The sequence below is a fragment of the Platalea leucorodia genome (assembly GCF_965183815.1).
Source record: "Platalea leucorodia genome assembly, chromosome: 5".
NCBI classification, from domain to species: Eukaryota; Metazoa; Chordata; class Aves; order Pelecaniformes; family Threskiornithidae; genus Platalea; species Platalea leucorodia.
This window is the reverse complement of record NC_138827.1, coordinates 62,156,519-62,179,621: the sequence shown is the minus strand read 5'-3', so window position 1 is coordinate 62,179,621 and position 23,103 is coordinate 62,156,519. Positions and strand designations below refer to the sequence as shown.

At 44.5% G+C, this 23,103-nt stretch overlaps 1 protein-coding gene across 2 annotated transcripts in view; it reads right to left on the bottom strand.

The window, feature by feature from the left end:
- The window catches only part of FN1 (fibronectin 1), a 54,103-nt gene extending 34,170 nt beyond the window's left edge, over positions 1 to 19,933 (bottom strand). The window contains exons 1-14 of one of the 2 annotated variants that reach the window (XM_082313429.1): positions 19,703 to 19,933; positions 19,198 to 19,326; positions 17,618 to 17,755; positions 15,672 to 15,803; positions 15,407 to 15,544; positions 12,735 to 12,893; positions 11,114 to 11,314; positions 10,441 to 10,620; positions 8,814 to 8,990; positions 7,738 to 7,890; positions 5,707 to 5,835; positions 3,955 to 4,098; positions 1,465 to 1,586; positions 68 to 245 (exon numbers count right to left, since the gene is read on the bottom strand). In XM_082313429.1, the coding sequence (XP_082169555.1) occupies positions 68 to 245; positions 1,465 to 1,586; positions 3,955 to 4,098; positions 5,707 to 5,835; positions 7,738 to 7,890; positions 8,814 to 8,990; positions 10,441 to 10,620; positions 11,114 to 11,314; positions 12,735 to 12,893; positions 15,407 to 15,544; positions 15,672 to 15,803; positions 17,618 to 17,755; positions 19,198 to 19,326; positions 19,703 to 19,868 (2,146 nt within the window). In that variant the 5' untranslated portion in view covers positions 19,869 to 19,933. The remainder of the gene's footprint in view (positions 1 to 67; positions 246 to 1,464; positions 1,587 to 3,954; positions 4,099 to 5,706; positions 5,836 to 7,737; positions 7,891 to 8,813; positions 8,991 to 10,440; positions 10,621 to 11,113; positions 11,315 to 12,734; positions 12,894 to 15,406; positions 15,545 to 15,671; positions 15,804 to 17,617; positions 17,756 to 19,197; positions 19,327 to 19,702) is intronic. The other variant, XM_082313428.1, reaches the window with a different exon arrangement.
- Between the last annotated feature and the right edge of the window lie 3,170 nt (positions 19,934 to 23,103).

Here is a 23,103-nt window from a genome sequence, read left to right as displayed (position 1 = left end):
TAACTGTTAAACAAAGACTTAGGTGAAGAAGATTAGGTTTTTCTGGATGCCCCGCTGTTCAACTTACTTGTCACTGCTGTGGTGCTGGTTGTGGTAAAATCAAAGCGGGTGACTTCTTTGTGGCCATACCGCTGAACACTGATGAGCTGTCCTTCATATATCACACCAGGCTTCAGGCCTGAGATGGTGTAGGAGTTCTGGTAGCCGGGGATGGTGGCTTCCTTCCACTGCCTTCCAGAGTTTTTCTGCAAGAACAAGGACACCCAAATAGCATGAGAGTCCCTAGCCTGCAAGCAGAGGTATCTAGTGGCCTAATCTGCTACATGGTTACCAAGCACAGTGACATTCAAACACTGGTGTGACTTGAATGGCTAACGCACAGAGTCAAGCCAAAGGAGATAAGAAAGGCCTGCCAGGAAGCAGGGCTAAGGACATTTTGGGTGATTAAGTTTTACTGAGATAAACTGATAAACAATCTAGCTTTGAACTTTTTCCTTTAAAAGAAGCATTATTTGTAATATATATACTAAACTCATTCCTTTATCAAAAATGCATTAAGGCATGAAGGAATGGCTGGAAAATGCATATTTGAAGGCTGTTCACAATAACACTTTAAGCCATCATCTGAAAACAATATACAGAAAAGTGCTTCCCTTCTACCCTGCGTTTGAACTCTATGGGAAGCTCTAAAATCATGCTCCATCCTCTGAGGTTTGTACTCCAATGCTTTAAAGTCCGTTTCATTCAGGCCTTGATCCAAGATACACTGAAGTCAGTAAAAAGACTTGAGTGCGTTTAACGGCTTTGGACCAGGGCCTTTATTGTTCTTTTAATAACAGGCAGCACCAAGGTACTAATGTTCTTAAGCATTAAGTGGTCTTTTGTGAAGCTGTACTCAGGGGAACTGTAACACAACTCATCTACGTTGGTTAAAATGAATCATTCCTCAAATATGAGGGAGCCAACAAGCAGTGGTTAACCAGTTTTGGTTTAGACTTTACAGAAGATGGAAGATGACTGTTTATTTAATCCTATGCTAGTTGTTTATATCTTCATATCCTACTCGTTTCTACCTCCTCATTAATAGGATAAAATCTATCCCAGTTGTCTCTGGATATGCACACGATACTAAAACAATGTTTCTTAGGATGAGGAAGCTTTCACAAGGGTTTAGATTACTTCAAGTGAAGAAGGATATAAACTTGTCTGCTTACTGTGCTAGTGCTTTGGTTAATAAGATACTTCATGAACACAGTGACCAGTAAAGTTTGGGCAGGAAAACATCAAGTGTTTATACAGCACTGGTTGTCTTTGATCCCCAGGGTAACTGTTGACCTCAACAGGACAAGGACACTGAATTAGCAACTAAAGTTTGCTGAAATTGTGTCAGCTGCTTCTTTCAGACACAGAAAAAGCCAAATAAAGTATTTTTGATGAATGAATGGTGACGAATGTGGCACTCACCGGTCTCCAGCGCAAAATATACTTGGTGATGTGAGATCGTTCAGGAGCGTTCCACTGGATGGGGTGGGAGTTTGGCTGATTTGTACTCTCTGTGATGATCACCTGAACAGGCCCAGCTGACCCTGAAAAAAAGAATTGTCATTTTTTACGTACTGGGGATACTTTTCTTCTGCCTTTGTTGTGGAGTCATCAAAAAGCAAGAAAATTGTGTGGCTCAAATACTATTTCTATACATAGAAAATAAGTCGTATTGTCTTTCTATCTGTAATGCTTCATTGCTCCTTAGAAAACTGATGAATTAGAATGTATTCTGTGGGGGAGTTAACATGCTGTTTGGGTTAATTTCCTGTGAGTTATCAATGATATAAAAAACTGGAGCGGTGTAGTATAGAAAAAGTCTGCAAAGCAAAGTTATATTGTTCAAAGAGAGGGAGCTTCTCAGCAACAAACTGCTTTCATTAGTTAATATCTTCTTCACTGGGAGCAGGGAAACAGATGAGAAATGTCTACGCAATCCAGGTCTAATCTTGCAGCACGGTGAGGGCAAATTCCTAATCTGATATTAAATACACCCTGCAAAGAGACACTAATATTTTACTGTTTTACTAAATTTCTTCATCAGTTGATTTGAAACACTGAATTTTCATGACTCTGGAGCACTCCACAGGCAGTGAGGCATGTCTTCCGCACACAAACCGCACCAGAAGGGCTGGTGGAAGTCTTGAGACAAATCAGGCCCGTAAACTCATGAAAATACAAGTTCAGCAGTGGTCTAATGCTTAAGACTACCAATTGCTTTTAGCTAGATCAGGCTCAGGTGTATTTTCTCCACAAAGCCCTCTAATAGAGAAGGGAAGGTTTTATGATCCCATAGTTCTCCTTTCAGTCCCTCCCAGCCCTGCTAGGGAGGTTTCACTAACACTCAGCAGCCCTGTGCCCATGTTAGTTCTCAGAAAATCCAAGCAAAGAGCAGCCTGGAATCTGCAGGGAAGTGTCTTGTTTTAGCCATTAAATACCTTCACCCCGCCCCCCGCAACATTTCTAATTATAATTTATTTGGACAACCGCGTAACATATATACCTGCTCCATATTTAACAGGACTTCCAGGCAAACAAACCTGTGCCCACAGGCAGAAAATTTCAAAGCTCACCTAACCCCAAACCTACATTCAGAAACATTAGATTTGGTTTATTTACACATTTTCAGTCACTCTTGTGTCTAAAGAAGCCCCAAGTCCTGGTCTCCAGTCTGGAGGCATGCATATTTCACATAGCTCAGGGATATGTTTGTTTAAGCAGTCTGACAGGAGTCAATGAAGCTCAGCAAGCCCCAGTAAGAAACTCAGGGGGAAAAAACAGTCCATAGAAGGCCTGCTTCCTATTTTTGCCCTCCTTAGTTTGCTGCCTCAAAGAAAGGTAGTCTCTAGTTCTGTCTGCCAAGTGTCCTGTTCCCTCATCCCTGGCTCACTAGCCGTAAGGCCATGGATAGAAATGCAGTCAGTTCATTGACAACACTGCTGGATATAGGACAGGTTCAATAGGGTGCTGCCGCAAAGACCTTCTCTATGATGTGTGTGAAGCAAGTCACAGAGAAGAGATACCTTATTTATGTGAAGCATTTAGTTGCAACGGACTTCAAAGGGCCTAGTCCCCTTCTACAGCAGGGTCACCTGTATTAAAACACTCTTTCTGAATAAGCCTTACATTCCATTTCTTACCTTGCAGGGCATTGCAGGGATAAATACATTGCAGCTACTAAGTGGACAGATGCTTCTTAACATAAAAGCAGAGAATCAACTCAGCATTGAAGATGCTACATCCAATCTTTACGCAGTTCCTCCACATTTATGCTCAGAGATGGACTAGGGAACCAATGACTCGAGCAAAGTCTTCTCCTCCCAACAGGGAAGACACAACACAGCCTTAATATTTCATCTTATTCAGATTAAGACAGTGGTAGTTGCAACCTTAAACAGGAAAGTAGAGTTGTTCCCCGTATCATGTTCTGTTCAGGGAACAGAAACAGAACAAGCCAACAAACAGGCATTGCCTGTCCCTATAAAGATTTCCTGGAACTGACTGAGCAAACAAAACTTCAAATAGGGCACTGATCAGGAAAAATGCTTCATTCCATGGTGGATTTTGCTTCTGTAGCGAGTGGAAAAGGAAAGACTACATAAGTAAGAGTTTAAGCAATAGAAACCAGAGGTTGCAGGTGTGGTATCACTAAATACCAAGAGGAAATGTAAACCCAAGTTGTTGTGTGAACTGATAATCATTCTCTAAACTAACCCTGGCCTCAGGAACAGCTGTTAACAGCCTGGCCCCCTCTTTATAATCATGACACCTGTTTGTGTCCACCAAGGGTGGGGAGGGGAAATGGTTCTGTTTAAAAAAGACCAAAAGGAATAATGTACAGAAATCGGAACAGGTGAGGGGTGGAAAGATTGCTTTCCTCCTGTCTTACTTGGCAGATGCTGTGTTTCTTACCAGGATAGGTCTGCAGAGGCTGGCAATGCCATTCTCCAATACCACGACCATAGCAATAGCACTGGTATCTGACACCATGGACGTACTTCTCCCATGAATCTCCGATTTGGTAAAAGGTACGGGTTTCTGAATCCTGGCACTGATCTAAAGGCAAAAAAGAGACACTTAATCACTGCACGTCACCGAAACTATAGTGAAAAATCTATGCCAAACATAGAAGAGTAAGTCACAAGAGACTTTTACACAAAGAAATGTAACACCAATGTTTATTTGCAAATATAATTACGTAAAGAGAAAGTGGCAATCTCAAATCAAGATTCTTGACATATCACTGCATGTGTTAAGTTAGATACTGGGGGGCTAATTCAGCTGTGATGCATTTTTTAAGATACTGTTAATTACAGGCCATCCACCTGGCAAGCTTCCCACTGAAGTCAATGGGGTGTTCCTTCAAGAAAGGATTTATTTTGAACTATCTATTGTGGAGCCCAATTCTGCTCCAGTCACCTGAGTTCATCTCTCATCCAAAGCTAAACCATCCTGCTCTCAAGGAAATCAATGGCAAAATTCCTACTGGCTCCAGCAGAATTCAGTTATACTTCATAAGTCCAAAGTGACCCATTAATTTTCAGCAGAGTCTTTCCAGATTTACCATTGTATAAACCAAAGGAGGACAGATCAAATCCCGAAATCAGCTTAGCTAGTGTAAATACAACACAACTTCCGTACACTTTCTAGTCTGACCTATGCCTGTGTTTCTGGCTCAATGGAAATTTTTAGTGAGAACCAGCATTATGCTCACTTGGATTAACAGGAGCCTTGTTTAGAGAGAGCCAACAAAATTAAACCGATTGCACCTTTACAGATAAGGCTGAAATCATCTCCCCTCCCCTTCTTTCAAAGTAGTAATTTTCAGGAGCTTTACAATCCAAGTTCTTCCAGTAAACCTGTACAGATATTACTGTAAATAAAGCAGAACTTAACCACTAGTACTTGCTAATAGATTTTCTTGGCAATAGTTTGAAGTTCTCTTTGATTTAGTAATTTGAAACCAAACAGCCAGGTCTTATCTTCCAATCAAGCTACCCTACGGAAGGCGGGGAAGCAAGAGAGATGAAATCTCCTCATTCCTGCAGAGAACCATGATGGTTTTAGCTAACCTCCAGAGTGCTATTAACACATGTACTCATACTGAGCTTTCTCTCTTTGCCAGAACAAAGGGCAGCCAAAAAAATCAATTTAGTCCAAGGTAAGTTAATATACGCTGGTGCTCCTTTCTCAGTTCAATGAGGAGACCTAAAGATTTTAGGATAGAGAAAGGAAAGAAAAGTGATCCTACCATCAGTACCTAGCTGCATATTATCAGTGTTCAGTCTGAGCGCCCTGCCTCCTAGGCTGACAGCTCAGGTACCAGAATTCAGCCAAACCACCCCAGCCTGGGGCTAACATGCCCTGCTACCATAACCTGCTATGTTTTCAGAGCTACGTTGCCACAATCCATCACTACTGCACCATCATGAGCTGCTTCTGTGGCATATCTGATAACCCAAGCTTATTTCCTTAAAACTAGGAATCCCCTTTCACTCACCCTCCAGCAAATGCAGCGTTACTTATGCTTTTGCAGTTGTGCAATTCAGGGCAGAAAGCAGGCAAAGACTGGGTCCAAATTCACACACCAGTTTCACCATACCATAACCAGTTCCTACACAGCCACAGTCTGCGTTTAGCAAGTGGGAACAGATGGTGACTTACCAACAGGATCGCACTTCCATCTCCCACGGCCCTGGCCAAAGCATGTGCAGTTCAGCATGTGCCCCTCATCGTGACGCTTGTGGAAGGTCTGGTTCACATCATAGGTGATACCGTCCACAATGCACTGGTCTGTTTGAGAAAGAGCAGAGACGCTTTTGTCAGCAATAGCTCCAAGCGTTAGGACAAAATCCTTCTGCTTGGCACATTGTTCCCTCCGCTTGATCAGCTTACAGAGACTGACCATGACAAGCCCCATTCATGCAAAAGGGAACCCTCCTGGTATCCGTGATCATCACAGATTAGTGCTCTATATGTACCACTGCTTCCCAGTTCATTTATCAACAGTGTCTAAATAAGCAACACTTGCAGAAAAGAGGTCTATAAGATGCAGTCCAAAGTACTATGCATTACTCAAACTATAGAACTGCCTGGTTCTTCCTGGTGACATATATTCCACATGTGAAAGAAAATCTAAAATGGCACACTAACTCTGTCACTACTCCTCTTAGGAAGATCTAGACTGGAATACCTCAGTCAGTACTGTCTGAAATCATTAGAACTACTCAAGGAGAAAAGGGCTAATCCAAATTCATAAAGATACCACGAAGAGGTACAAACATCCTCATGATGTTATTCTGCCAGGTATCTTTCTTTGCTACACTTTGTAGTAATCTGCAGACAGGAGCAAATATATTACACATCCAAGATGTCACTAATAATACCTACTAATCTACTATTCCCTCAAAACACAGTAACCAGATCCCATGCTTAAGTACAATGGTATCATTCTATTAGGTTCAATGGCAATGTGTCAATCTGTGATCTGGCCCAGAATTCCTAACGCCAGTCTAATCACAGTGAGGAGCAGAAAGAAAAAACAAACAAGAAAACCACCCCAGAAGCATGTTGTTTTGTTAACTAGGACCCAAGAGACCCAAGTTCAGTTCTGGAGTCAATCACAGACCCTCTGCCCTTGCGGAAGTGACTCAGTTAATCCCAGGCCTTCATTCCCCATCATACTTTCCCACACCATGGGCATGGCGTCAGGATAAACCAAGCAGTGCTCAGACCCTCCTATGGGTGCCAAGAACCTTCTCTGGCTGCTACATTTAAACAAATCTACTTAGATAACCATTGCCTTTTGAAAAAGCAAAGTATCTCTACCCTCCTCCATCCAGAAAGACCACTTTAACTCCAGAATGAAACTGCAGAGAACTAGCTGTGTGTGTGGAAAAAGGAGTTTCACAGACCAGAACTTTTAGCAGTGCATTTCTCACTGTTCTGAAGTAAATGCATTAAAAACACCCCTCCCAAAGCCTTTGAGTGAGCCTTTCCCTATAAATTATATCCCATTTCAGAAGTGGTGTTAAGAGTCCTTTCTTGGCTGCTTGACAGCAACCCCCTGCCTTTTCCAGACATGAAGCCAATGCTGTGAGCTAGCTGTAGGATGATTGAATGTCTGTGCTTTTAAGTCTTCTTTTTTTGGTATTGCTTAAGCACTTCTCCACTTGGACCACTCATATAAATAAGTAAATAAATAAAGAGTAATCTCAGTGCTGTTCTGCCAACTTTTCATATAGATTAGCCAACAAAGGGCTAATCCAGCACAGAGGAATTGAAAATTTCACTGCAGAACAATAAAACAGGACGGCTCTGCATTCAAACTTCAGACTAGTCTAGAGTTTTGTCTGTTCTTGAGAGGGGGAGGTGCCTCTGCTGAGCTCACTGTAAAGTCCCAGTGGCACTGATCCTAAATGTAGACAAAAGGAGGCAGGGATACCTCCTGATTAAGCTCATCAAGTTTTGCCCTGCTTGCTAGCCTGCAAAGGCTGAAACTGTACTTTTCCAGCATGTAAACAAGACAGGAACTTCACGTAGTCCCTTGGATTCCCTTTCTACTCCAAAGAAAAGCTTGATAATGTACAGTTCTTGAGCCTGGGCTCGAACACACAATGATGGAAAAGAAAACCAATTTCTCCCACCCCTCAAACACTTTGACTAAAGTGGCAATATCAACATGAAAATCAGTACCTCTGAGCTGGGAATAGGCAATGCAAGTCCATTCTCCGCGGCCATTTCCTACACAAGTACATCTCATCATATGGCCCATGTCATGTTGTTTATCCCACTGGTCCCCAACACGGTACATGACACCATCATTGGTTGTGCAGATTTCTTCATGGGCTGGTTGAGAAGAAAGCAAGAGGATACTTTATGTGGCTGGAATTAACAAGATCTTGAGGGCTTAGGCTATTTGCCATGCCCCTTCATACTGTGTAGTGGTTTCTGCATCTGCAGCTTTAGGCACCCACTCAATTTCGAATAGCGTTTTTGTTGGGTGATGCCATTCTCTAAGTGCAGATCCCCTCTAGGGGTTCATTCATTTTAATTTTCATTTGAAAACTACTAGAAATGGCTTCTGCACAATGTCCAAGAGGTGCTGCATGAGAGAATCAGTTCTCATTACATACATGCCTTTATATGAATGTAGCCATTTGAAGACCCGCGTGTTCCACAAGCTGTTTAAGGGCTCAGATGCTACATTGTCATAAGTTACAAAAGGCCTTTCATTTAAGAATTAGTAGTCACATTTCCTCGCACATGTCCCCTCCTGACATCATGGAGGCGTGCATGGGCTGTAGGAATGGACCACGATATTGATTTTGACATTACTGCCATTTTCAGGGTAACACACTGAAGTATGGACTTACTCCTAACCACAGATCAGGGAAGAGGAAGTGATGAGCCATGAGGGAGAAGCTTTGGCAGATGCAAGATACAAACACCACTTGCTATAAAGCACTACAGTCCAATGCTCTCTAATGGATCTACACCAGTTTGCATCAGCTGAGAAGCATGCCTACCACTGGCTTGTAGCAAAGGAGTAACGAAAATTTCCTTCTGCTGGCATTGCCTAAGTCTCTGCTAGAGGTGATCAGTGGGGAAAAAAGGACAAAAAACTTCAGAAATGCCTTAAACGGTTTGGGACTGGGATGCAGCTCATTGGAAGTCATCAATAGCTGACCAACGACAGACAGCTCTTTACTTTCCAGCTCAAAGAATCACTTACAGGTATTCCATAATCCCCTTATGGTTCTCAGCCTTACCAGCCATAGGGCAGAAACCAAATTTCTGGTCAGCGTCATAGTTCTCAGTGGTTCCACACCACTTCATGTTGTCTCTCCGTCCCTCAGAAGTGCAGTCAGTGTAGTTGCGGTTGTTGTACAGGAAGGGGAAGTGGCACAGAGCACCATTGGAATTGCCACCACGTGTCTGGACCAAAACTGTACAAAAGTGAAAAGAAAACAGATGCAAATCAAGGCTGCGCTCTCCCTTAGCATGCAGGGAAGAGCTTGAAAAACAAACCACTAGCACTATTTTTTCCCACGTGTACCCTGTATATTATCCACAGGCTTCTTTTCTTCGCTTTAATTATTTCAGATCTAGAAACATAAGCCTTGCACAAGGTCAATTCAGTTCAAACACTACTTTGGAAGGAGTTGTGGAGCCAGCCGTGGGAATTCCTGAGGAACAGGGAAACCAAAGCTTACTGTGTTTGGGAAGTCGCTTTGTAGACCCTTTGTGCCAAGGCCCAGGGAATCAAATAAACTCACAGTTCTCAGCATACCTGTATTATCCCCCTGAGGCTATTACCCAATCATGCCCTTTGGCTTAAAGTAGTCCTCAGGAAAGGGTTACAGTTCAGTTATGCACAACAGGACAAGTCAAAACCTCCCTGCAGGTTGGAAGCTTCATGTTTTGCAAGCAGCAGTGGAAAGAGGGCTGTAATCTTCCTGAACTACTCACCTCTTGAGCAACTCTGCTTTACAAATAATGGAGAACAAGGAGGCATTTGTTGAGGTTTTCTATATTGGTATTTCTCATTCCCCAAAGTATATCACAAGAAGCCTCACTAAAACAAGAATGTGTGTGTGGACAGGGACAGTGGTTTTTTTTTGTTTTTGATTGTTTTTTTTTTTAAAAGAAAGAATATCGTATGCACTGCAGAGAAAGGCTTGACTTTTATCAGAAAAAACAACTGAAGTAGAACAGAGTTTTAAAACAAAAAAAAATCTACGCAGATTAAGAAGTATTTTTGTGTGGGAATGTGAAAAATTCTCTCCAAGGTCAGGTCCCAGAGAAGCTGCCTGGATACTGTTCCATAGACATCTGATGGGCTTTCCAGGAAGTGCAACCACACAGGTAGATCTGTGCTGTGAAGAGAACACTGACCATCCACAGACAAGAGGGAATGCTGCTGCATTAGTCATGCACCAGCTCTTGATCAGTGATCACAAATCACATTAAGATTACTGCTATATATGGCAACCTGGCTAGATAGTCAGGACGGAGGGAGTGACAGAGGACTGCACGAATTGTTCTCCATGGATATCCTCTTCGCAGCCTAATATGGGCATTGATCTAGCAATTAAGCCAAGCAAAGGCAAAGTCTAAGTATCCTTTGGGCCAAAGCTGTATCCTGATGAGGTACTCCTGTTCTAAGGTCAGCTCAGAGGAGACAGAACAGGACTCAAAGGCCCTGAGCACCCTCCAAAGATGCCAAGATCACGCAAGCACCCTGACTCCAGGCAGCCCTCCCAGCACAGGACTGCCTTGCTGTTGAGGCATGCCTAGAGTTCCTCCAGACCACAGGAATTGTTCAGGCAGCCTGTCCCTATGTTCTCTGCTCCTTCCCCCATCTGTGCATGTGAAGATCCTCTGAGAAGAACTTACCGTTCTGCTCAGTACAGAAGGAGTATCTCCTGTCCTGTTCAAAGTTGGAAGTGGTGCTGCACCAGAGGTGCCCATCTGTGCGGCCTTCAGTGGTGCAGGAGTAGAAAGTCCTCCCGTCATAGGTGAAAGGCAGAACACAAGCTTCTCCATCAGAATTGCCACCATATGTCTGGGTCACAGCTTTAAAACAAGCGAATCATAGCATTAGACTCTGGCTTAAAGCAATCCCCAAATCTTAGGGCTCTAGAACAGCAATAGAGTCTCTGGGCCAAGTCGCTGGCTGATGTGAACCCACACTGACAGCCATGGATCTGGGCCAATACACACCAACATATGACTTAGCCCTGCAGCTGTGTCATTCTTTTACATTCTTTTCCAAACATATATTATTGCAGCTCGGTTTGAATAAAGTTATTAATGCTGCTCCCCAAGGGCTCTGTTTTCCCTCAGCAGGTTATATATAACTCACTGGGAAATGTTTCTGCCCTACAGAACCAGGCTTCAAATAACCAAAACAATTATTTCTTCACCCCTTGCACCTTTCTCCCATGCGTCTTCTTCAGAAGACATTTCTGATACACACACACACAAAAGTATTCTACTTCAAAATTAAACTGCAGGGCATTGCCAAAGATTTCACTGGACTGAACAGGCACTAAACACAAACTCATACCTATTTCCTGGCAGCTGACTCCATTACCCAGGCAGGTACAAAGCATTTGCTGGCTACCCTGTGTCTTGAGCCACTGCATACCCACAGAGTACACCACTCCGTTATCAGTTATGCACTGGCCATACGGCTGAGGCTGGGGCTGTTGAGGCTGGGGCTGGTACAATGCAGTCTGCACATTTGTGAAGCTGGGAGAGCCAGATCCTGCAGCAGAACATGGGAGAGAAGTGAGATGTTACATGCAAAGCTAAAGAACAGAATGCTTCAATTAAACGTTGAGATAATAAAACCTTAGGCACTCCATCAGATCGAAGGCACAACGCTCTTTGCTTCCCTAGACATACTTTAACTATTCCACTTAGCAAACTTCAAAATTAAAAGAACAACTCCTAGTTCTGCTAACAATAGCCCCTGGTTTCTACTGCCATAAAGTAGCTTTAGAAAGGATTAAAAGCATCAACCGCTTTTCACAGGAATTGTTTAAGAACAATTTTTTTGGAAAAAAATTCTTTAGTTGAAGGAAATCTAGAATAGAAAAATCAAGATCAGTGACAAGACAATAAAAAGCTACCAAGGAAGTTGGAAGATAAGGCAAAAAGGATTCATTTTGAATTTTTCATTGCAAACAAAGAATAAACCACAAATGTATTCATTTACTCTGGAATTTTTAAACTTTGATTCAAAGTATTTGGTCTATTATCACTTGGAATAATACTGAAAGACAAAGAAAGAGGCTTGTTGTGTACATTACAGAAATTTTTGCTAATGATTCCCACAGGAATCTCCACAAATTCAGCTCTGCTGAAATAGGGGAAATATTAACGGAAACAAAATACTGGCACCCTTGAAGCTTTGTGCATTTTGAAGTTTAGACCTTCTGAGAGTTTGAAGTTAACCTGCTGGTACTGAACAGTCATTTACCAAGAAAAATTTAGTGTAGGTACTACAGGGAAACAGAGCAGTTTTACATTGCATTTACTAAAAGGAAACCTAGATCCTTGAAACAGCAAAAAAGAATTTAGAAACTGAAGACATTAACAAACCTTGGGCAAAAAACATATGCTACCTATAAACTAGGTAATATTTCATACCAAAATTACAAACTACCTAATGTACATGTATTAAACAGCATTGTATACATTCCTTGACATTTCTGTTTTTAAAGCTCAACCATTAGTAGGTGTATTTATCTTGTCAAAGAAACCAGATGGTCTCAGTGGAGTTTAAATGAAGGACATTTCAACAAAGTTACCCTGAGGCGAATACATAAAGTTCAAATATTAACTTGAAGTGCCATGCTTCCATGACAAAGCTAGCAGATAGTTCCTGTGGATACACAGCTCTAGATGTGATTTACTGCACTGTGATTGTGCAGGCAATCACATCTGTATGTGCAAGCCTCATTTCTGCACAGAAACAAGGTATAAATTAATCTTATCTGCACATGCACAAACAAAGAGCATCTCCTGAACTCTGACCCTCTTTGTTGACAATCTATCTTTCCTGGACAAGACTCCTAGATGCCTAAATTAGGGTGGCACAATTCAGCACCAAGTCCTAACCATTCAAAATGTGCCGTTCCTTGTCCCTTCCCCTACCTTACACACTATGATGCCCCACTTACCAGTGCTAGTCGTATGCAGGGATGTGTGTCTTTCGCATTTCCATTCACCTCTGCCATTACCGGTACAGACGCACTGAAGCAAGTTTCCACGGTTATCCTTCTTGCTCCAGGTGTCTCCAATTCTGTAGGAAGTCTTGGTGTCATGGTCATTGCACCTGTCTGTATAAGGAACATGACTGTTAGCTATTTCTGCATTGGATGGCTTCACTGTGCAATTTATAGTACTGAACCACCAACACTATCAAGCCAGTTGATAGTTCAAAGCCTTTAGTAAGAGCCCACCTCATTTTCTGCAGCCCACTATTACAAGTCCTATATGCACTAAAGCCTGCATTAAACTGTGTAGGCTGAGAGCATCTGAAAATCCTGATGCTTTAGTCTAAGGAAAAATTCACATGTATTTCCAGAACCGTGATTTCACTTTGTAGCCATTGTCAAAATTAGCATCATAACATTCCCAGTGTGAACATGGTAAGCTATGTTCAAAATCAATGTGAAAAAGCACATTCTGGATTGAAAACATTCCTGCTAGTTACTTTTAAAGCTATTTTAAGCCCATTCTGTCTAGTATACACCTTTAAACCTGAAACTTGTTTTAATGTCTTCTTTTTTTTTTTTTTTAAAGCGGAAGTCTTTGTAGCTGGGTCATTTCATACTATACACAGGGAACAGTTCAAGTTCGGCGCTCTACTTCAGCTGGAAGAAACTAAAACTTATTTGAGGGCAATATGTTAAATTCCATTTCTTCCAAAAGAAGTGTGCATGAAGCTCCAGTAAAGTTAATATAGGTTGCTCATGTCATACCAGGAATATGAGACTTTCTAAATCTCCCCGTTGTCTTTAATAACCCACAGCCCCTGATGAACTGAGTAAATGGGTTCAAAGGACAGCATAACAAACTACTTTTGTCTGGATGCCAGATCCACATGGATTAGCTAGTTCTTCTTCCATTACAACATTTTACCTTCTCATTCAAGGGCAACTTGATACAGTGGCTCAAATATAATCACGGATCAATGAATATGGATTTATTAGGAACTGTGGAAGGACATATGCATCATGCCAGATTGCCACTGAAAGAGCACGTGGGATAGAATATGAATGTGGAAAACACATTACTAATTCACAGTAGTTAAAATGACCAAAAACTGAGTATTTGCCAGAAGAGTGGTAAATTGGTGAAGTATTCATAATGTAATTTGGCAAATGTGAAAAAACCTGTCTTACAGACACTCAGATTCTCAAGTTATACAATGAAAAGCTGAAACGTCCCCCAGGAAATCAGCTGTGATTCTGGAAAATGCTGCCCATAAAAGACACATAACAGTAGCAGGCACTGAAGCATAATGCCACTTTGTGGGCTACGGCTATTGTTTTACATACATAAATTTGAATTTCTCTGTTTGATTACGTTTGAAAAACAAAATGAAAAATGAACAGGTCACTTTATTGCAATTTCCCCTACTACAACACAGACCTGAGTTATGGGAGGAAAGATACTGCAAAATAGTTTTTATTAGTAATAATAACTCCTCCAAAATTCACAAACAACACATTCTGGTTTATTCATTCCTATTTGACAGTTAATGATTTTTCCCAATGTGTTTTTAACAGACTTAATATTGTCAAGGCTGGTTTGATTTTTACAGCTTATTTGTTGACCAAGTCTCTACAGATCTTCAGTTTTAATCACAATCCTCCTTAGTGTTTTAGTTCTTTACAGGTCTGCTGTTTATATCAGCAGAAAGCCATTACCCGTGTGCCCCGAGGCAACTGCGTATGAGGCAATTTAAAGGCTACAGAAGAGTTTCTCAAACCTTGCATAACAAAGGTGTAAGGTACAAAGTTAAATTTTCTTGAGTCAACTGGTGTAAACCGTGATAGCTCCACAATGGAGCTTGCTCCTAACAAAATTGGAACAGAAGGTAGATAAACAAGTGAGATTTTGAATTTTAAAAGCCCTGTTTGCTTTGTAAATACAAATAAAATGGATTATTTACAGTAATGTCCTTCAATGATGTAAAAACTAAAAAAGTCACCTGCGGCATGTTTACACTGAAGACAAAATGGTGGGAAAAACTAACAAGCGAGATGGGAGAGCAGACAAAACAAACCCTGGTTTAGCTAACATATATATTAAGCAGTAATAAAGAGAAAAAATAAGAAGACATTTTCGTCTGGCAGATCCTGCTGTTAAAGCAGCTAACTATTTCTCTTTAAAAGCTCCTAATTTTCCCTCAGGAGGCTACTTTAAAAAACAGAAATGGAGATATTAGACCAAACTGTCCACCATTTTGCAGACCAAGCAACTCCCCCGAGTTCCTGGGGGATGCCCAACTATGACTCAGCTGGCCTGTGGATTTCTTAAGCCTTTCTCTCTAAAGCAGGTTAAACCCCCAAATAATCCAGCCATTCTGTCACCAGCACGGATCACCAGCTCCCCTGCTGGTCCCCAGATCGCAAATGGCAACCGGGATGCGCAAACACTCCCCTCTCACCTCAGAGGGGTCTGTTTCCCACCCCTTCTCAAGCGACAGCCATCCCTCTAGAACCACTGCCAGTTGCAACAGGGCGAAAAAAGGAATACCTTTTCGTTTTGACACAGTACAGGTTTGAAAAATAAATAAGATGAATAAAATGGCGCAGCTGGCGGGTGCCAGGCCAACACTTACTTCTGGAGGTGCAGGTGATGCGGCCGCTGCCCTCCCCCAGGCAGGTGCAGTCCACCATCATCCAGCCCTGGTAGGGCTTCTCCCACGTCTCGCCAACCACATAGGACGTCCCGGCCGCGTTGTCGTAGCATCGCTCGGCTGTGAGAGGGAAGGGGATAAGAGTCCACCCAGGGCTACCCCCCATGGGGATGCCTCTGGGAAGACAAGGAGGAAGAGGCCATACACACTGACCACGCTGGGGGAGAAGAAGGGAGCGGCCACCTACCCACAGGCTTGCAGGTCCACTCGCCCTTCCCGTTGCCCAGGCACACGCACTCCAGCATGTAGCCGCCAGTCTCATGGGGCCGGCGCCAGGTATCGCCGATCTTGTAGGACTGGCCACCCTCGTGGCAGCGATCTGCAAGCGGGAGAGAGGGGAGCTGAGGTGAGGGACCACACCAGGGACAGCATCACGGGGGTAAGGTAAGGGCCACCCAGCCAGGGGCAAGGGGATAACAGCTGGGGGGCAGTGAGGAGAAGGAGTGGGGCAGGCCATGGCCTCCTCCTCCAGCTTGCAAAATGGCACCTGCCCTTTTCCGCTGGCACCCACTGTTTTCTGAGCCTCCCAGGCCCTGTCCTCTCTCCTCAGTGAACCCCCTCCAGGTTTCAAACCAGAGCTGAGACCTGGCTGGTGAAAGGGGAACACCAGGGCTTGAGGAGGTGCTGTTTCTCCCTCAGGCCCCACTCACATCCTGAGGGCAGCTGAGGGAGGGTTTGCCTCCATCTTGTTCCGAGGTGGTACTGCTTGGGCCTCTCTGTGGCCATCCCTATAAAGCGTGAGGGACATGGTGGCCAGGCCAGCATGTGGAGAATAAGGAGATGCTTGGTGTGACACCCCAATGGGACATTGGTCCTCTTGGGTTTGGAAACCCTGCCCTGGGAAGGCAGATTCCTAGCCTGCTGGTGCCCCACAGCCCTGAGGCAGTCCCAGCCCACCACTTGGCCCAGGGAGGGAAGCGTGGTGAAGGGCAGTTTGCAAACACAGGGTCTTCTTCCAAGGAAAGAGGAGAAACATGTATCTGGTCATTTATTAGGAGCCACTAAAATGTTTCATTGGCTCATTTATGAAAGCAAGGAATCCAAGAGTTATGAACATTGATTCAAAGCCAGTTGCAGTCAGTGAGACTCTCCAGTGAGCTCTAAACCAGGCTGATGATGAGGAAATGAGACCACTCTTATGCTTGCAATTTCCTTACTGACTCTTTCTTTTCTTACAACACTTATCATCCCTGCCCAATAAAATACCATTAAATTCAGAAGGACTTCAGCTCTACTTGTTAGATTAAAGGCATTTTTTTTTTTCCATGCTATAATGATGGCTGGCTTCTGAGTCCTCCGTGGCAATGCTACTAGGATCAGCATGTGTCTTAAACAAGAAACTGGATACTTTTAAGAACAAGACTTTTCTCAAAAGGTGCCTCGGGGACTTTGAAATCTCAGTCCAAAAGTCCTGACACACAAGAGCACACACTTCGTCTGTGCTCACAGAAAGTCTAATTCTGAACTGAAAGGAAATTGTGAACAATTCAGTGACTCAATAAGGAAAGGATTTCCAGACAGAGAGACGTGAAAGGGAGAGCTGGGGAGAAAGGACCAAGGGAAGAGAGGGAGAAACAAGAGGAAAGTATGGGTCAGGCTGGTGAAAAAGGAGTTGCAGAAACACATTGAGCTGGTGTCTGGATATCAAATCCCAGCTCCCTCAAAGACAAGCGTGGCATGCCATTTTTGGAGGACAGGGGGATGGGCTCTCAGGTGGTATTTATTATTTATTCAGAGTAGTCCCATTAATGCCAGTGGTGTTATTCTAACTCACCAGCTGCAGAGCAGACCCTCACTCTTTTTTCCAGTCAGAAAACTACTTTCATAAATGTACCTGTGAAGATGTAACACACTCTTGTATATAGTAAATGTACTAACCTGTATGGCTGGACACTAACAGTAATTTTTGGCCTACGTTTTTACACATAGCACTTTACCTCTTAAATAAAAGAGGAGTTTGGTTGTACAAATGTATGTACATGGGGCAAGGACTTCCAGTTCCAAGATTTTAACAGGCTCTGGATTAAACCCCCCCAACTTGAGCTAATCGGCATTGGGAATATTTTGTAAGTTGCCCTGGAAATTATGACACTAAGGAACAATAGCTGTAGTAATAGGCTCGTAGTTACATACTGGCAATGGTGCAGCTGATTCTCCCACGTCCAGCTCCAATGCAAGTACAGTCCCAGATCATGGAGTCCTTGGGACGCTCATATGTCTCCCCTACTCGGTAAGTGGATCCAGTGTATTTGTCAAAGCAAGTCTCTTCAGCTATGAGGGGAGAAAAAAAATCAACTTCATGTAACCATGGCAGTAACATGTACGGTCAACAGAAACACACATTCCTCGCCTCCTCAGACGGACGCTCTTTTTTTCTGGGGAAAAATGCTACCAGTCTCCTCTTCCTTCCTGGGATGGAAAATTGGCCCCCCTCAAGCTCCCTATGATGCTGAATAACTTGGCTTCCCTCCCACAGTTAGCCAGAAGTTGAGCATGGCACATGGACATGTGTGCCCTGAAAGGATCAATCCCAGCTGTTTGAAGTGCAACAGCACAGAAGACAGGAGGGAGCAAACATCCCCTAGACGCTGTGCGCTTTGTCATGCTAATCCTCCTCATTCTGATCTTGCAAAAAATTGAGATATTAATCCCAAATTCTACAGCAAGTCCCACCGAAGTCAGCAGCACTACTTGTGAATTGTTCACACTCGTGTATGAGTAACAGAATGGTTATGTCAGTGCTGCCACCAGACCTGAGGTCTGCAACAGAACAACCTTCTTCACTCCTGGACAGATAAAGTTAACTGTGCCATAAGGGAAACTTGCTATTGGACTTCCAAACTGTAAAACTTGGGAATCCCTGCAGGGGAAGGAAAGCTAGATTAAACCCCCTTTTATGGAGGAGTAAGGGGACTGAGTACTCCTTAAAATACTCTAGCTGTGAGGCAGGCAGCACACAAGCGTTGCAAAACAGACTGCTGGGTTGCTCCCATCTGTCTTACATGAACACTGTCAGCCAGGAACCAGTTTTTCTCTCTTCTATCTCCAGAGCAACATAAAGGAGTTAAGGCAAACCAGTGGCTTCAGACCAATAAATATGGATAGATCACATCTGATCATCTAAACTACATTGTATCCCAGAGAGATGCATCTTCCAGCAGATATTGCTTTCAAAGTTCTTTCTGTTACCTAAACTTTTTCTGCAGAAGACTAAACAATCTCACTTTACACTCAATTATAGAAAGCTCACAGCATGGCTGGGGGGCTGTGGAAAGTTGTAAGTTGAAATATTTTTAAACAAGCTGACGACACAGCACAGCTACAAAAAGTTGGGGTGAAGCAATCAAACAGCACAGAGCCAGAGCTGCAAAGTGACTCCAGATTTGGACTTCCCATGCGAATCCAGGAGTCAGTTCAGTTCATTATAAAGAAGAGGTTGGCTCCAAAATTAATGTTTAGATCCAATCCTCCAGAGAGATGAGTGATGTTTGGCTCAGGGTTCTGGTAGCCGGCCCATCGCTAATGAAAAGCATTTCTTAAAATCCCAAGCCAGATCTTCAATGTAATTGAGTGTAGATCCATTACTGACCCCAAGTACCGAACTTCAGCTGAAAACCCGGTCTGCCAGTTACACCTCGGTACGAGGCTCAGCTTACTCGGCATCAAAAGCCATTCTGGGGTCTTGATGCAGACACAAAAGACCACCGACTTACGTTCGGGCTTGCTTTCGCAGTTAAACCCTCTGCTTCCACCGTAGCAGGTACAGACCAGCGTGTTTCCCAGGTAAGTGCGCTCCCATTGCTGGTTTATCTGATAGTATCTTCCATTGTCAAAACAGGTCTCTGGGGGGAGAGGGGGAGGAGGGAGGGAGCAGAGGGGGAAGAGAAAGAAAAGTTTGGAGTCCCCGAGGGCAGAGGCCGGGAGGGCAGGGCCGCGGCCCGGGCAAACCGCGCCGGCAGCGGGCACCGGCTGCCGCGCCGCAGCCTCGCAGCGTGCGGGCCCCGCCGAGCCCCGCGGGCAGCCGAGGGCCCAGCTGCGGAGCCCCAGGCAGAGAAAAAGGCACCCGGGGGCACTCAGCGGGGCCGGGCTCCGGCTCCCGCCGCGCTCCGCGGGCACCGCTCGCGTCCCGTCCGCGCTGCGGCGGGGCCGGGCCGAGCCCTCCGCCGCCCTGCGCGGCCCTGCCCTGCCCGCGGGACCCCGTCCCGGCGCGGTACTCACGCTTGCTCTGCGCGGGGGTGCCCTGAGGTACCGAGGTGGTCTGCGCCTGCCGCCGGCTCTTGCCGCCGCCTTCGCGGCGCTGTCCGCCGCCGCCACCCCCCGCCGCCGCTGCAGCCCCCAGGCAGAGGGCGAGCAGCGCCAGCCGCCACACGGTGCGGCCCGGCATCCTGGCACGGCACGGCACGGCACGGCACGGCACGGCACGGCACGGCACGGCACGGCACGGCAGGGACAGCGGCGCCGCTCGCAGGCAGCCCGACAGACGGGACAGCGGCGCCGCCCGGGCGCTATATAGGGCGGGCGGCGCGGGGAGGGGGGCCACCGCCGCCGCCCCGGCGCCCATTGGCCTCGGCGCCGCCGGGGGCCGGGCGGGGGCCGCCGACGCCCCGCCGAGCACCGCCGGCCCGGCCCGGCCCCCGGCCCGGCCCGGCCCGGCCGCCACAAAGGGCCGAGCCCAACCGAGCCGAACTGAACCGAGGCGGGCGGGACGGGACGGGGGCTGCGAAGGGTCGGCAGCGCGGTGAGCCCGGCGGCGAGTCCGGCCCGGGGGAGAGGCCCGTCCCCGCAAGGAGAGCGGGCTGGAAGGCTGTTGTGCCATTTTGTGGAACATTTGGCTTAACAAAATGGCTTTTTTGGGGAGAGACAAACTTTTCTTTTTCCTTTAAGCAACGCTGCCTGTAAGCTGATACTGCTCCACTCGGGAGAAATAATGTTCTGCACAGGGGAGAAGGTGAGGCGTAACATACATGTACAGGTTGGAAACAGGAAACCCTAAGTGATGTTTTATCTACTGCTGGTGACTCAAGGTTAAAATCTTTCACACCTCACTTGGAAAAAACGGTGTGGTTACATTCCGTTCAAAATAAATGTAATAGCTTCTTTCTCTGACTTTATTTCTTGCTGTCCAAAATCAATTTTGAGAACAAAAGAAAAGTGAAGGTGCCCCCTTCTAAGTATGTGGGATCTGCAGTGTGATGATCAAATGTAACCCTGCTGTATACAAATTTTGTCATCTTCTTTCCCCTGTCTTCTTCCCATAGCCATCTCTGCTGCTTTGGGATGTGTGTGTGTGTGTGTGTCTCTTTTCTCTAGCTTGAAGGAATACTGTAAAGCAGAGAGCATGCACTGTAATTGTGGCTCTCAAGCAGGAAGCTGCTAGTGAGCAAAGCACAGTGTGCCCCATTCTAGTGCAGCACCTGGACCAGCACTCAAGTTCAGATAGTGCAGCAAGGTTGTGTTGCTGACCATTTTCGTGCCTCTCACGCATACTCTGTCTTGGCAAAGGGATTATTAATCTAAAAGTCTGCTGCGGTTCCTGATCTATTCAAGCAACTCTTCAGACAATGTGAGTGTGAAGTAGTCTACAGTGTTTCCCAACATCTTAAGCTGAACATCCGCAGGTCTCCGTAAGAGTTCTTCAGCAAGTTGAGCACCAAGCTCTAGTTCCACTTACTGCAAACCAATTGTATTATCTTTACTGAAATGCAAGCAGTAGTATCTCACTTGGGATGAAGACTCTTTCAGTAGGCAGTGTACAGTTCCAGGGCATGCTTTGTTCCAGGAAAGCACGTAGCTGTGATGTCAGGTATCTGTTTTCAAAGAAATTTCTATTCCTCCGTATGAGGAATGCCCACAGACACATTAACACAACCTTCCCTGCTGAAAACTTACTGGAAATTGAAACCTGACCTGGTAATTGAGGTGAGCTGTGGCCAGCTAATTCCCATCTTTCCTAATTTTTATTTTTAGATCTACTGCGCTGCATTTTTTTTGAGTTACCGGACACACATTATCCCTCAAAATAATCACAGAACTAAGGTGGCCGTATCAAGGGAGAGCGTTAGCTTTTGAAGTGGGACTCATCATTATAAACTAGCAAATATCCAGTTCCTTAAAATGAGAACGTGCTTTCAGAAAGTGTTCCTGCTTTTCTGAGATGTAAGAAATGAAGTGTCATCCTCAAATTCCAGCTTACAACATACCTGGAACTCTCTGATAAAAGCAAGGTGAAAAGCACATTGTCAGAAAATGATGCTGTATGACCATTTGTAACTGGGATGTACTTTACCCAGCCTGCTCCAAAGGAAGCATTACTGAGTGGAAATCAGTGGAAAAGAAGAGTTTTCCTTCTAGGAAGCACATATGTGCAATGAAGAGGCAACTTTAGGCCATTTTTCCAGTTACTGCATATAAGTCTTGGCCAAATTTTCAATTATTTCCTTTGTGCAGTATGCAGTGTAGCGCTGCTTCTGCACAGTGCTTGCTTCTGCATACCCTTCCAGGGAGCGTGTGAACAGGTCCTGCTGCTGCTACAAGCTGCTAGTTAACCTCAGTTTACATGGGAAAGGAAAGGGTAATGAGGAGTCTTCAAGTACAGGAGGATTATGATAAATAAAAATTGCTAGGGGAAACCTGCTTAAAATGTAAGAGCTAAGTACAGGTAATCCATAAGGAACAGGCTATGGTGGAATAAGCAAACATGAGGAAGCAACCAGCAGTCCTCACTGTGGAGCAAGAGCCCGTGGGTGCTAGATGCTGTGCAAGCATAGCCGAAGAGTGCTCCAGGGAGTTTATAACCTCTCTAGGTCTAGGTACATAGTACCTACCAGCTCTCTGCAGGCATTAGAGGAGGAGAGTCCCTGCTCCCAAGAAATAAGACTTCTAGTTGCATTTCCAGGATGCCGCTTTTAGTGACCCCCATTTCCAGCATGCTGCTTTTAGCAACTATTTTAATATGGCATTTAAAAGGTTCATATACTGGATATACTCCCTGTGAAGGCTAAATGATTGACATTGACCTCATTTATGTCTGCTTTAAGTCCAGTTCATGTAATTTTGCATTGCACTTACGTCTTCAAGGACAGTGTAAGTATTTACACAAAACTGAAAATGGAATTCAGTCTGAAAATTGAATGAGAAATACAGTGTTAGCAAGTGTGTGACTGTGTCTAGTGCTTTCCACAGCATTAGTTACACAAATACAGGGACAAATGTAAGATTCTTGTTTAAGAAAACATTACTGGAAGCACACAAAGCAAAATGATAATTTTCAACGATGCTCAAATTTGTTTCTTGCATAGCCATCATTTATTAGCAGCCAGAAATAATCTTACGAGTCATATTTCACCACAATTTGAAACAGACTGGTTTCACTTCTAAAGGAATCTCTGACAGTAATTGTGACACAAACATGTAGTAATTATTGTATTGCATGCTGTTAGACTTTCTAAGATGTCTCTTACTTATTTTGGGAAATGCATGCAACACTTTTGTCTGTCCTGCTGGCAGTTCATCCCTCGAGCTAACAGGAAATGAAAGGAAGATTCACCTGAAGGCTTTCTTAGGATGAGATCAGTTTGAATTTATAACCACCCTTCCATGGTTTTTGCATCCGAATAAGG